This window comes from Bombina bombina, chromosome 6 (assembly GCF_027579735.1).
Source record: "Bombina bombina isolate aBomBom1 chromosome 6, aBomBom1.pri, whole genome shotgun sequence".
Classification (NCBI taxonomy): Eukaryota; Metazoa; Chordata; class Amphibia; order Anura; family Bombinatoridae; genus Bombina; species Bombina bombina.
The window spans coordinates 478,233,482-478,249,404 of record NC_069504.1 but is presented as its reverse complement, the minus strand read 5'-3'; the positions used below and the strand labels follow the sequence as shown (position 1 = coordinate 478,249,404).

The 15,923-nt window shown below is 38.2% G+C and overlaps 1 protein-coding gene across 7 annotated transcripts in view; it reads right to left on the bottom strand.

The window, feature by feature from the left end:
* The window catches only part of HERC1 (HECT and RLD domain containing E3 ubiquitin protein ligase family member 1), a 683,410-nt gene that overhangs the window by 402,936 nt on the left and 264,551 nt on the right, over nucleotides 1-15,923 (bottom strand). For all 7 annotated transcript variants that reach the window (XM_053717285.1, XM_053717288.1, XM_053717289.1 and 4 more), the window contains exons 27-29: nucleotides 12,357-12,619; nucleotides 4,638-4,865; nucleotides 3,719-3,839 (exon numbers count right to left, since the gene is read on the bottom strand). In XM_053717285.1, coding sequence (XP_053573260.1) covers nucleotides 3,719-3,839; nucleotides 4,638-4,865; nucleotides 12,357-12,619 — 612 coding nt within the window. The remainder of the gene's footprint in view (nucleotides 1-3,718; nucleotides 3,840-4,637; nucleotides 4,866-12,356; nucleotides 12,620-15,923) is intronic.

The window sequence follows — 15,923 nt, the reverse complement described above, 5'->3', positions numbered from 1 at the left end:
GGGCCCTGAACTGCCTAAACAATAATTTAAAGGTTAAATGGTGAATTAGTAACTTCCGGAAAGGTCTTGTTAGCTCAAAGTCTGTAGAAAGATGTGAATAATCAGTAGTAAGGTCAAAATGTCATAAAAAAGAACAGACAATGGACACACACACACAAACTTGCACATTCACCCAAGGAAACACCAACATAGACAGCCTCAGAAAACACACAAAGACATACACACACACACACAGAGATACCCACAGAAAACACACAAAGACATACACACACAGAGAGACAACCACATAAAACACACAAAGACATACATACAAACACCCTCACTGAGAAATCCACAGAAAATACACACCCTCACAGAGACATCCACAGAAAACACAGACATACACACCCACCCTCACAGAGGCATCCAGAGAAAATACACAAAGACAAACATACACACCCTCACAGAGACACCCATAGAAAAATCTCAAAGACATATGCACACACCCTCACAGACATCCACAGAAAATGCACAAAGACATACACACCCATCCTCACAGAGAGACCCACAGAAAAAAAATACATACACACTCATAGACACACAAACCAAAGCCCAAAGACATAAACACAGACACCCACAGAAACACAAACACTCACAGGAGGAAAGATTTATGCACCTTGCATCCCCTAAATCAACAGTGTGTGACATGCATGATAAAAAAATTGCATCAATTAAGAGATCACTTTTTAAAGAATCATATTTGTAAATGTGCAAACAAAAATAATTCTGTGAATGAAGAAAAGTACTTTTAAAAGGTTGACATATGTTTGTTTGTTTTTTCCCCATTTTCCCCAACCAAGAGCACCACTTCTAATATAGTGTACAAATGTTCCCATCTGTCTGCTGTACTTATGGATTTTGAAAATGCTGTACTCTATATGGTCTTGCTGGAACCATAAGCTGTGGTACTCATACCATTAGATCTGCTTAAATGCAGGATTTAGGTTTGTTGGTATGTATTTCATAATTAAGTCAGCCGTAGTGTAAACTGACCAGTTTTAAGTTAACCTGTCTCATTTCAAACACTGAGCAATCTTAGTCTGAGAGTATAACATTTTATGCAGATGTAAAAATATAAATGATAAAATGCCTCCTTGCATCTGGAAAGTCCTTGCATAAAGGGGCAGTAAACTGGAATGTAATATATATATATATATATATATACACACACATATCTGCCAAAAGGGCACCTACCATTTGTGTATTGAGGAAACATTTCTGCATGGTTTTAAATATAGAATATTTACAGCATTGTCAAATAATCATAAATACAATGCTGCTAAAAGAAAATGTGTTTTTATGGACCCCTGGCCCCACCATACAACTACTACCACATTGAAGTTACAATCTGAAATTGCACAAAGAAATAAAAAACATTTGTTAAGTAAGTCCTACCTTCTCTGCAAATGAAAGTGATCTGCCGTCTGACTCAGGCACACACTGTACAAAGTGCCAAGTCTGTCTCACACTGTGCATAGTCATTTAGTGCACACTCAGAAATCCTCTCAAATGCTAATACTTTGTTCCTTGTAATAACATTTCCCATGCTCAATTAGCACTCTGCTGTAGTACCAACTGGTGGCTGCCAAAATAAAAAATAAAAAAATATATTTTTTTTTAATTTATTTTTTAGTTCTTGCCTCATGGGGCCCCCTTGGCCCATTGGGCCCCTGACAGCAGTCACCCGTCACCCCCTGATGGCGGCCCTGAATATAGACACTTGCAAAGGACACATTTAAATTTGCCTCAGGGTCCATAACGATAGGAATTGGTCCCAAGAGAAAATAACAGCAAGTTATAACAGATCTCTTGGACATATATTGAGCCCCCCCAGGGATAGCTACAAATATTACACACTGGCACCTCTATACCACAGCAATGCTGAGGACTTACCACTCTGGTGACTGGCAGAGAATGTCCCACAAGCTACAGGAGAAATCAAAGACTCTCTCATCAAGCCCTGATCCCAGATACAGATCACACTAATACCGAGACAAGCCCTCAATACCCTCCGCTCTTCACTCAGCTGATAGTGAAAGCCTAAAAACGGAAGCGCAAAGGTCTGTCACATGGCCGCAGTGATTAAAAAAAAAACTAACTGCGCCACAGAAAGAAAAAGTGCACGATTAAGTTGCGCTCAGCCGTTACCATTATAAAATACATAAAATACGATCCTCTAGGTGCAACGTATTCCTACACAAATTATCCCCAATATTAGGAGAGAACAAATATAGTTAGAATATGAAAGCTCCTTAACATGCCCCAGGAATTAACCCCTAGAGTGCTGGTTCCTTCTAACCTAGAAGGGAAAGCACTTACCTGTGGAATCTGTTGGGCAGAAATAGCTTCTCAGGGATGACAAACTCAGCAGACCTCTGACAGGGACCTGTAGAAAAAGAAAAGCAGAGTAACCAACCCTGATTTTCAATAGAGGGGTAGCATAAGTGTTAGAAGGTAAGTAAAGACTACCTCACCATCTTCTAACTGCTAAAAGCTACCATTACTCTTACTAAAGAGAATTACATGGACACAGGATAGCCCCAATCCTTGCTTGCAGGGAAAAGCACCCATTCAAGGATTAAATATCTTCAGACACCATCTTCGCACATCCACCTGATGTACAAGGCAAAGAATGACTGGGGGCTTATGGGAAGTAGGAGTGATACTTAAAAGCTCTGCTGGGGTGTTCTTTGCCTCCACCTGGTGGCCAGGAGTTGAATTCCCACTAGTAATTAGAATGGATTTGTGGACTCTCCATGCCATTGGAAAGAAAGACGTATTTATAGTTAGGCCCTAATAACTATTTGGAAATCCTGAAATCCAGACAATTGACAAAGCAGTTGTACTTTTCCTGCAACAAAGTTGTAAGAAAATGGACATTTTTTTCCCATTAAACACAAACAAAAATATTTTAAAGCTGAAACCTGCTTTGGGGAAAATGGATTCCTTTCAGGTGTTTTCAGTACTTACCACTGACCTCCAAATGTGCACTTCTGTGAATTTTGCTTTATAACGGCAATTATTTGTTGAGAACTTCCTGTATTTTGTTGACTCTTCACTGTTTTAAGTCTACTTTGTTATTCTAATACATAAAGCTTCTTAAAGGGACAGTCTACTTGATTTTTTTGTTCTGGTTTAAAAAGATACATAATGCCTTTACTACCTATTCCTTTAAATAACCAACAATTTTATATTAATATACATTCTAAACTATAAGATTGCGTGTTTTTAAGCTCCTGCAAGCTGTCCCTTTATCTCAGTGCTTTTTTAAGCTTTTTACAATCTTGTAATAAAGCCCAACACTGCTAGTTCATGTGTGCTATTTAGTGCTCACTCCCATGGCGAATGATAATAAGATTGTAAACGGCTAAAAAAAAAAGAAAAAAAAAAAGCATTGAGATAAGGGACAGTCTGCATGGGATTTGATACAGGTAATCATAGAGGTAAAAAGTATATTAATACAACAGTGTTGTTTATGCAAAACTGGGGAATGGTAAAAAAAGGATTATCTATCTTTTAAAGCAATAACATTTTTCAAGTAGACTGTCCCTTTAACTTTATTAGATGCATTACTAGATGTGATTGACATAGGTGCAGGGTGCCATTTTACCTCTAGCAGGTTCTTTTAAAGATCTTGCTATACGGGATGAAAGTTCAAGAGGAAAGCCCTGCTACTCACCCACATGGTGCTTATTGGCCTGCAGAGCTCGGTCTAGTGTGGCAGACAGCTGCTGGTAGATTTTGTGCACAGCTTTCTGAATCTCTTTCTGGATACTCCTTTTTGATGCTTGGATTCCATCCTATCAGAAAATTAGAAGGAATATAAATGTTTGCTTTAATATAAAGGTGACAGAGATTTAATAGCTGTTTTGGCAATCCCTGCCACTGACAGAGAGGGCAACATATTCATGAACTGTGTTCTGAAGTCCTGATTCTCTAAAGATCAGTACTCGTGCAGGATTCTCTAAAAAGACCCATCAGTATTACAAGGTCTGTCAGAGGATCCTCTAAAGGCAAATATTACCTTGTTTTACTGGCAAAGGGCATAATCTAATTTCTGTATGTGAAGGAGAGCCACACACATACAGTAAAGCGCTCAATAAAGCTATATAAACTTACATGTTACAGATCATTTCTCATTTTACTTGCTCTCTGACACACATTTACACATAAAACTCTTAATAACCACCACCTCTTCTCTGTTTTTGTTGCTTGGTTGTGAGTCAGTCTCTGTTATAATGATAAACACACATCACTAGGTGGGTTTTCAGTATTAAGCACTGGCTGTTGTTTTACTTATTATACTATGTCCTCGATTGTAAATGTTTTTAGTATTTGCGTGTGCGTGTCCTAAATAAAACTGTTTTGACAGTTTACAAAAAATGTAAAAAAAATATTGTACACTTAAATAATGGAATGATATTGGCTTGCAAATGTGTAAATTATAAGATGTTATTATATACTAGTACTTAGATATTTGTGTATCTCTATCCCTTTCACTAGTGAAATCCTGCTTTGTTTTCTGGTGTTTGTTGCACGCTGTTAATGAAGAACAGTCAATTATTTGCCTGAATCCCTTTCCTAGGGAATATTATTACCTGGTAATGATGCAGGTAGGCGCTGTCTCCCTTGGAGTCTGTGCTCCTCTTTTGACCTACACAGCTCAAACCAAAGCATCCTGCCAGGAACTGTAGTCTGACAGAGGTGAGAAGTGAAGATGACTGGAAGGCGACGGGCGACTGTCGACTACCCAGAGTCTGCATACTCTCTTTTTCTTCCATCCCAGATAAAAGAACCAGGATTTGATGCAAAGCTTCCAGTCGAAGCTGGTGGGAAGGCATAGTAACAACAATATTTGTTTATATACACTGCATTGCACTGAAGACACTGCCTCATGAAATAATATATTGAACATTGCGAGTAGCAGGTACAGCAGTCACACTTTAAAATCATTAACAAGGAGTGTTTCTTTGGGTAGCCCAAAAGTCAGAATCACAAGAAGTAATCAGCAGTATGCCTGTGTAATCACAAGAAGTAATCAGCAGTATGCCTGTGTAATCACAAAAAGAAATCAGCAGTATGCCTGTGTAATCACAAGAAGAAATCAGCTAGTATGCCTGTGTAATCATATGAAGTAATCAGCAGTATGTCTGTGTAATCACAAGAAGTAATCACCATTATGCCTGTGTAATCAAAAGAAGTAATCAGCAGTATGCCTGTGTAATCACAAGAAGAAAACATAATTTATGTAAGAACTTACCTGATAAATTCATTTCTTTCATATTAACAAGAGTCCATGAGCTAGTGACGTATGGGATATACATTCCTACCAGGAGGGGCAAAGTTTCCCAAACCTTAAAATGCCTATAAATACACCCCTCACCACACCCACAAATCAGTTTAACGAATAGCCAAGAAGTGGGGTGATAAGAAAAAAAGTGCGAAGCATATAAAATAAGGAATTGGAATAATTGTGCTTTATACAAAAAAATCATAACCACCACAAAAAAGGGTGGGCCTCATGGACTCTTGTTAATATGAAAGAAATGAATTTATCAGGTAAGTTCTTACATAAATTATGTTTTCTTTCATGTAATTAACAAGAGTCCATGAGCTAGTGACGTATGGGATAATGACTACCCAAGATGTGGATCTTTCCACACAAGAGTCACTAGAGAGGGAGGGATAAAATAAAGACAGCCAATTCCTGCTGAAAATAATCCACACCCAAAATAAAGTTTAACAAAAAACATAAGCAGAAGATTCAAACTGAAACCGCTGCCTGAAGAACTTTTCTACCAAAAACTGCTTCAGAAGAAGAAAATACATCAAAATGGTAGAATTTAGTAAAAGTATGCAAAGAGGACCAAGTTGCTGCTTTGCAGATCTGGTCAACCGAAGCTTCATTCCTAAACGCCCAGGAAGTAGATACTGACCTAGTAGAATGAGCTGTAATTCTCTGAGGCGGAATTCTACCCGACTCAACATAGGCAAGATGAATTAAAGATTTCAACCAAGATGCCAAAGAAATGGCAGAAGCTTTCTGGCCTTTCCTAGAACCGGAAAAGATAACAAATAGACTAGAAGTCTTACGGAAAGATTTCGTAGCTTCAACATAATATTTCAAAGCTCTAACAACATCCAAAGAATGCAATGATTTCTCCTTAGAATTCTTAGGATTAGGACATAATGAAGGAACCACAATTTCTCTACTAATGTTGTTGGAATTCACAACTTTAGGTAAAAATTCAAAAGAAGTTCGCAACACCGCCTTATCCTGATGAAAAATCAGAAAAGGAGACTCACACGAAAGAGCAGATAATTCAGAAACTCTTCTAGCAGAAGAGATGGCCAAAAGGAACAAAACTTTCCAAGAAAGTAATTTAATGTCCAATGAATGCATAGGTTCAAACGGAGGAGCTTGAAGAGCTCCCAGAACCAAATTCAAACTCCAAGGAGGAGAAATTGACTTAATGACAGGTTTTATACGAACCAAAGCTTGTACAAAACAATGAATATCAGGAAGAATAGCAATCTTTCTGTGAAAAAGAACAGAAAGAGCGGAGATTTGTCCTTTCAAAGAACTTGCGGACAAACCCTTATCTAAACCATCCTGAAGAAACTGTAAAATTCTCGGTATTCTAAAAGAATGCCAAGAAAAATGATGAGAAAGACACCAAGAAATATAAGTCTTCCAGACTCTATAATATATCTCTCGAGATACAGATTTACGAGCCTGTAACATAGTATTAATCACGGAGTCAGAGAAACCTCTATGACCAAGAATCAAGCGTTCAATCTCCATACCTTTAAATTTAAGGATTTCAGATCCGGATGGAAAAAAGGACCTTGTGACAGAAGGTCTGGTCTTAACGGAAGAGTCCATGGTTGGCAAGATGCCATCCGGACAAGATCCGCATACCAAAACCTGTGAGGCCATGCCGGAGCTATTAGCAGAACAAACGAGCATTCCCTCAGAATCTTGGAGATTACTCTTGGAAGAAGAACTAGAGGCGGAAAGATATAGGCAGGATGATACTTCCAAGGAAGTGATAATGCATCCACTGCCTCCGCCTGAGGATCCCGGGATCTGGACAGATACCTGGGAAGTTTCTTGTTTAGATGAGAGGCCATCAGATCTATCTCTGGGAGCCCCCACATTTGAACAATCTGAAGAAATACCTCTGGGTGAAGAGACCATTCGCCCGGATGCAACGTTTGGCGACTGAGATAATCCGCTTCCCAATTGTCTACACCTGGGATATGAACCGCAGAGATTAGACAGGAGCTGGATTCCGCCCAAACCAAAATTCGAGATACTTCTTTCATAGCCAGAGGACTGTGAGTCCCTCCTTGATGATTGATGTATGCCACAGTTGTGACATTGTCTGTCTGAAAACAAATGAACGATTCTCTCTTCAGAAGAGGCCAAAACTGAAGAGCTCTGAAAACTGCACGGAGTTCCAAGATATTGATCGGTAATCTCACCTCCTGAGATTCCCAAACTCCTTGTGCCGTCAGAGATCCCCACACAGCTCCCCAACCTGTGAGACTTGCATCTGTTGAAATTACAGTCCAGGTCGGAAGAACAAAAGAAGCCCCCTGAATTAAACGAGGGTGATCTGTCCACCACGTTAGAGAGTGCCGAACAATCGGTTTTAAAGATATTAATTGATATATCTTCGTGTAATCCCTGCACCATTGGTTCAGCATACAGAGCTGAAGAGGTCGCATGTGAAAACGAGCAAAGGGGATCGCGTCCGATGCAGCAGTCATAAGACCTAGAATTTCCATGCATAAGGCTACCGAAGGGAATGATTGAGACTGAAGGTTTCGACAGGCTGTAATCAATTTTAGACGTCTCTTGTCTGTTAAAGACAGAGTCATGGACACTGAATCTATCTGGAAACCCAGAAAGGTTACCCTTGTTTGAGGAATCAAAGAACTTTTTGGTAAATTGATCCTCCAACCATGATCTTGAAGAAACAACACAAGTCGATTCGTATGAGACTCTGCTAAATGTAAAGACTGAGCAAGTACCAAGATATCGTCCAAATAAGGAAATACCACAATACCCTGTTCTCTGATTACAGACAGAAGGGCACCGAGAATCTTTGTGAAAATTCTTGGAGCTGTAGCAAGGCCAAACGGTAGAGCCACAAATTGGTAATGCTTGTCTAGAAAAGAGAATCTCAGGAACTGATAATGATCTGGATGAATCGGAATATGCAGATATGCATCCTGTAAATCTATTGTGGACATATAATTCCCTTGCTGAACAAAAGGCAATATAGTCCTTACAGTTACCATCTTGAACGTTGGTATCCTTACATAACGATTCAATAATTTTAGATCCAGAACTGGTCTGAAGGAATTCTCCTTCTTTGGTACAATGAAGAGATTTGAATAAAACCCCATCCCCTGTTCCGGAACTGGAACTGGCATAATTACTCCAGCCAACTCTAGATCTGAAACACAATTCAGAAATGCTTGAGCTTTCACTGGATTTACTGGGACATGGGAAAGAAAAAATCTCTTTGCAGGAGGTCTCATCTTGAAACCAATTCTGTACCCTTCTGAAACAATGTTCTGAATCCAAAGATTGTGAACAGAATTGATCCAAATTTCTTTGAAAAAACGTAACCTGCCCCCTACCAGCTGAACTGGAATGAGGGCCGTACCTTCATGTGAACTTAGAAGCAGGCTTTGCCTTTCTAGCAGGCTTGGATTTATTCCAGACTGGAGATGGTTTCCAAACTGAAACTGCTCCTGAGGACGAAGGATCAGGCTTTTGTTCTTTGTTGAAACGAAAGGAACGAAAACGATTGTTAGCCCTGTTTTTACCTTTAGACTTTTTATCCTGTGGTAAAAAAGTTCCTTTCCCACCAGTAACAGTTGAAATAATAGAATCCAACTGAGAACCAAATAATTTGTTTCCCTGGAAAGAAATGGAAAGTAGAGTTGATTTAGAAGCCATATCAGCATTCCAGGTCTTAAGCCATAAAGCTCTTCTGGCTAAGATAGCCAGAGACATAAATCTAACATCAACTCTAATAATATCAAAAATGGCATCACAGATGAAATTATTAGCATGCTGGAGAAGAATAATAATATCATGAGAATCACGATTTGTTACTTGTTGCGCTAGAGTTTCCAACCAAAAAGTTGAAGCTGCAGCAACATCAGCCAATGATATAGCAGGTCTAAGAAGATTACCTGAACATAGATAAGCTTTTCTTAGAAAAGATTCAATTTTTCTATCTAAAGGATCCTTAAACGAGGTACCATCTGACGTAGGAATGGTAGTACGTTTAGCAAGGGTAGAAATAGCCCCATCAACTTTAGGGATTTTGTCCCAAAATTCTAACCTGTCAGGCGGAACAGGATATAATTGCTTAAAACGTTTAGAAGGAGTAAATGAATTACCCAATTTATCCCATTCCTTAGCAATTACTGCAGAAATAGCATTAGGAACAGGAAAGACTTCTGGAATAACCGCAGGAGCTTTAAAAACCTTATCCAAACGTATAGAATTAGTATCAAGAGGACTAGAATCCTCTATTTCTAAAGCAATTAGTACTTCTTTAAGTAAAGAGCGAATAAATTCCATCTTAAATAAATATGAAGATTTATCAGCATCAATCTCTGAGATAGAATCCTCTGAACCAGAAGAGTCCAAAGAATCAGAATGATGGTGTTCATTTAAAAATTCATCTGTAGAGAGAGAAGATTTAAAAGACTTTTTACGTTTACTAGAAGGAGAAATAACAGACAAAGCCTTCTTTATGGATTCAGAAACAAAATCTCTTATGTTATCAGGAACATTCTGCACCTTAGATGTTGAGGGAACTGCAACAGGCAATGGTACATCACTAAAGGAAATATTATCTGCTTTAACAAGTTTGTCATGACAATTATTACAAACAACAGCTGGAGGAATAGCTACCAAAAGTTTACAGCAGATACACTTAGCTTTGGTAGATCCAGCAGGCAGTGGTTTTCCTGTAGTATCTTCTGGCTCAGATGCAACGTGAGACATCTTGCAATATGTAAGAGAAAAAATAACATATAAAGCAAAATAGATCAAATTCCTTATAAGACAGTTTCAGGAATGGGAAAAAAATGCCAAACATCAAGCTTCTAGCAACCAGAAGCAAATGAAAAATGAGACTGAAATAATGTGGAGACAAAAGCGACGCCCATATTTTTTGGCGCCAAATAAGACGCCCACATTATTTGGCGCCTAAATGCTTTTGGCGCCAAAAATGACGCCACATCCGGAACGCCGACATTTTTGGCGCAAAATAACGTCAAAAATGACGCAACTTCCGGCGACACGTATGACGCCGGAAACGGAAAAGAATTTTTGCGCCAAAAAAGTCCGCGCCAAGAATGACGCAATAAAATGAAGCATTTTCAGCCCCCGCGAGCCTAACAGCCCACAGGGAAAAAAGTCAAATTTTTGAGGTAAGAAAAAATATGATAATTGAAAGCATAATCCCAAATATGAAACTGACTGTCTGGAAATAAGGAAAGTTGAACATTCTGAGTCAAGGCAAATAAATGTTTGAATACATATATTTAGAACTTTATAAATAAAGTGCCCAACCATAGCTTAGAGTGTCACAGAAAATAAGACTTACTTACCCCAGGACACTCATCTACATGTTTGTAGAAAGCCAAACCAGTACTGAAACGAGAATCAGTAGAGGAAATGGTAAATATAAGAGTATATCGTCGATCTGAAAAGGGAGGTAAGAGATGAATCTCTACGACCGATAACAGAGACCCTTATGAAATAGACCCCGTAGAAGGAGATCACTGCATTCAATAGGCAATACTCTCTTCACATCCCTCTGACATTCACTGCACGCTGAGAGGAAAACCGGGCTCCAACTTGCTGCAGAGCGCATATCAACGTAGAATCTAGCACAAACTTACTTCACCACCTCCCTTGGAGGCAAAGTTTGTAAAACTGATTTGTGGGTGTGGTGAGGGGTGTATTTATAGGCATTTTAAGGTTTGGGAAACTTTGCCCCTCCTGGTAGGAATGTATATCCCATACGTCACTAGCTCATGGACTCTTGTTAATTACATGAAAGAAATCAGCAGTATGCCTGTGTAATCACAAGAAGAAATCAGCTAGTATGCCTGTGTAATCATATGAAGTAATCAGCAGTATGTCTGTGTAATCACAAGAAGTAATCACCAGTATGCCTGTGTAATCACAAGAAGAAATCAGCGGTATGCCTGTGTAATCAAAAGAAGTAATCACCAGTATGCCTGTGTAATCACAAGAAGAAATCACCAGTATGCCTGTGTAATCACAAGAAGTAATCAGCAGTATGCCTGTGTAATCACAAGAAGTAATCAGTGGTATGCCTGTGTAATCATATGAAGTAATCAGCAGTATGCCTGTGTAATCACAAGAAGTAATCAGCAGTATGTCTGTGTAATCACAAGAAGTAATCAGCAGTATGCCTGTGTAATCACAAGAAGTAATCACCATTATGCCTGTGTAATCACAAGAAGTAATCAGCAGTATGCCTGTGTAATCACAAGAAGAAATCAGCAGTATGCCTGTGTAATCTCAAGAAGAAATCAGCTAGTATGCCTGTGTAATCATATGAAGTAATCAGCAGTATGTCTGTGTAATCACAAGAAGTAATCACCAGTATGCCTGTGTAATCACAAGAAGAAATCAGCGGTATGCCTGTGTAATCACAAGAAGTAATCACCAGTATGCCTGTGTAATCACAAGAAGAAATCACCAGTATACCTGTGTAATCACAAGAAGTAATCACCAGTATGCCTGTGTAATCACAAGAAAAAATCAGCAGTATGCCTGTGTAATCACAAGAAGTAATCAGTGGTATGCCTGTGTAATCATATGAAGTAATCAGCAGTATGTCTGTGTAATCACAAGAAGAAATCACCAGTATGCCTGTGTAATCACAAGAAGAAATCACCAGTATGCCTGTGTAATCACAAGAAGTAATCAGTGGTATGCCTGTGTAATCACAAGAAGTAATCAGCGGTATGCCTGTGTAATCACAAGAAGTAATCACCAGTATGCCTGTGTAATCACAAGAAGTAATCAGTGGTATGCCTGTGTAATCACAAGAAGTAATCACCAGTATGCCTGTGTAATCACAAGAAGTAATCAGCAGTATGCCTGTGTAATCACAAGAAGTAATCAGCAGTATGTCTGTGTAATCGCAAGAAGTAATCAGCAGTATGCCTATTTTTGGGCATAGTATAGATGTGGGTACATTTAATTATGTTTGCAATAAATCCTGAAAAAGTAAATACTTTACCTCCGCCCGCAGCTGCTGCTGTTCCATGGCAATGATACAAGCCTGTGGGGAGCTGGACATACCCTCTTCAGGTTCTTTAAATCCAGGAGGATTACCCAAATCTCCACTAACAAAGCTTAGAGCATTTTCTATCAGTGTGTGAATGCTCAGGTTCCTGCATTTCTCTAACTCAGTCTCAAAACCATAGGACGAGCCACACATCCATTCACGGCCATGCTTGAGACGAGCCCAGGAATCACTGACAGTGTGCTCTGCTGTGGAACCTGGAGAAAGAAGGTAACTAGTAAGACAAACAGAACTTTGTGATTTTATCGCTAGATAAATCTAAATTTGTCCAAGGACAGAGTGGAAATGTTGCAGTGTGTAATGAACAGCAAGTGTTTTGGCACCTATAGACCCAGCTTCACTATAACAAAATATTAATAATGCTTACAGTAAATGGCCAGTGCTCTAATGATGCTTACTCTGTCATTCTCATCATTACTATACTACATCGCAAGTTCACTTTCTAATTTAATGAATTTTATTAGGCATTGATGGACTTCACGGACATAGGAATATGGAATGAATGCGTTTATTTTGCAGGCCAAAGCAGCGAGATTTCAGACAATGAATAGAATTTAACAGGTTACTGACACACTTTTGCAGCAGACATTTCTTGAAGTGTGTAATGAGAAGTACTATTATAGCCAGGTCTCCAATCAACAGATATATCCGTCCTTGCAAGGGCACAGTAAAAAGAATTTATAGCTAATTGTGAAAGTAAACTATGGGTGCCCGACTACTAGCATGGTAATGACACAGGCAATTTCAGACAACTGCTGATAGGAGTCATCACTGAGCAGGTATGCAAGCTTATGGGCAATATTTTCCTACTTTGTATCTTGCTCCATCAGAAGTTGGGGACCAGGCGTTACAAATGTATTCTAATCACAGACTTCTAAAAATGCATGCTGGTTATTAATGCCAATAACACTTTCATTATGTAGGCATGAGCCAGCTTGGGGAAAAGCTGCAAATAGACAAGGAGAGAAGGGGAACATGCCATTGGGTACTTGCTTGGCGATCTTCTTTCTCCTGGGGCTCATTGGGCCAAAGTAGGGCATGTGGACTAATAACCAGGAGTCAGAAGAAAAAATGTTTTAAAGAGAATACATTAAGGTGAAACGATATAACTCCTCACAACGGTATCTTCAATGCTTACAAGGTCATACAATTCAGTAAAACCCACCAAAAGAGCACACTATTTAAACCAATCTTTATGGGGAAAAAAAAAAAGAGTATATTGCCTGCTAGTTTTCAAGGAGTAGACTTGCTCTATTAGTCCTCTTTGTAAGAATTAAATTGCTCATTATTTTTGACAACGTGTATAATTTCACCTCTCTCCTATATCTATTAAAGGATATAAATATGAATAAATATGAAGCCCATAAAGTCTTCCTTAAAGGGACAGTCAAGTCAAAATTAAACTTTCATGATTCAGACAGGGTATGCAATTTTCAATGTTCTCTTGGTATTCTTTGTTAAAAGCTAAACCTAGGTAGGCTAATATGCTAATTTCTAAGCCCTTGAAGGCCACCTCTTATCGCAGTGCATTTTTTACAGCTAGACATCACTAGTTCATGTGTGCCATATGGATAACATTGTGCTCATTCCCTTGGAGTTACCAAGGAGTCAGCACTGATTGGCTAAAATGCTAGTCTGTCAAAAGAACTGAAATAAGGGGGCAGTCTGCAGAGGCTTAGGAACAAGGTAGTCACAAAATAAGCTTTTTTTCCTACCAGTTATCTGCTTCTTCTTTTTTTTATTTGATATCTAGGATACCTCTTGTGCACAATGTGTTTTAATTCAAATTATTCTAACTAGAAGGATAGGTTGGTGCTTACACCTTTTAACACAAAGTGATAGTTATCCAGGTTTCATATTTAAAAAGGTATTTCTAGTACATACATATTTGATTTTGCACCAGATTTTCTTGTCATATACTCTTCATTAAAGCCCCTTACCAATGTTATTTCAGTCCATCAGAAACCACTTGTTGCATGGGGTTTTCACACGATTTATGTAGTTTTAAAATGTATTTATTCAAAGGAGGAAGTATTTACATCACAAAGTACAATAATAATTGAAAATAACAATAAGTCAAATTCACATACTACTAGAATATGATCCTCTAACCCAGCGTTTCTCAAACTTTTTGTAGCAAGTACCCCTGTAGGCATACATTTGTTTTCTATGTACCCCAACTGTAGCACAAATATTATTGATCTTCTATATGAGCAAAAATATAAATCATGTGTATTACTTGATTTCACAAGCTTGTACCACATATGTTTATATAGAAATCAGATATTTGTTTTATGTTTAATATTTGGCAAAATTACAATTGAGATTAATAAACACAGAAAACACCGATATATAGTCCACTGACTTTGAAAAAAGATTCAAATAAATTCTCTTCTGCATGATGAGGAAAGGAATATTTATGGTACCATCTAATTTTAATAAAAATTTTATACACAGTATATCCGTCTAATTTTCCTGTGGCACACGTCAGTATGATGCACTTTACCTATCTCACAGTGACACATTTAGCTGGCACTTGTCTCTGTGACACTTGGTCACAGTAATACACTTTCTCTGTTCATATCAGTGAAGCTCAACTCCAGCCCTCATATGTCACTAACAAGCTAGAATCTAAGGTTTTACCAATTTGAGGTGAATCAGTGATTGAGCAGTGGTGCAACATAGGCAGGGAAATACTCACACTCTGCCCTTTTAGGAGAGCTTGAGGGTAGAAACACAGCTTTCTTTGATATGTCACGTTTACAATAGCTACATAAGGGAAAAAAATAACGAACGCCAATCACTTGAGTACCCCTTGCCAATGCCCCAAGTACCCCGAGGGGTGCACGTACCACAGGTTGAGAAACTAAAAATAATGTTAGGAAAGAGAGCTATGCCCAATCATTTCTTTCAACTACACACATTTAAATTTTTATTCCCATACCCAGCCCCAATTTCCTCAATCCATACATTGTTACAAAATTACTGAAGAAAAAGATTTACCACTTTTTACTTCTTTAAAACCATGGCCGTTTTCATACCAATTTCAATCTATTCGAATTTGCCATGCAAAAAATTTACTCTCCAGTCATTTTGCTTAATTTCAAGTAATCAGTTAAACAGTCTGAATTATTTTGCACTCGAACTTGGCAACAACACACAATCAACTACACCAAACAAGATTTTCACAGTGATCATGGTTGTTATATTAGATAAATCTGCAAATAATGCAAACCTGAGAGAAAAGGTACTTATAACTGAAAAACAAAGCTCTCCTCTGGGATTGTCACAGACAACTTTTAATATCTCAAAAAACTCATTAATGATTTACTTCAAAATTACTAACATTTGTAAACAAAAGTTTGTAAAAAAATAAATAAAAAAAATTCAGTGCACAGATATAACCTCATAATATGGTTGCCACAATATATGCAAAAAAAAAAAAAAAAGCCAAATCAATTAAGGGATATATCTGTAGAGATTACACAGATTCACTTAACC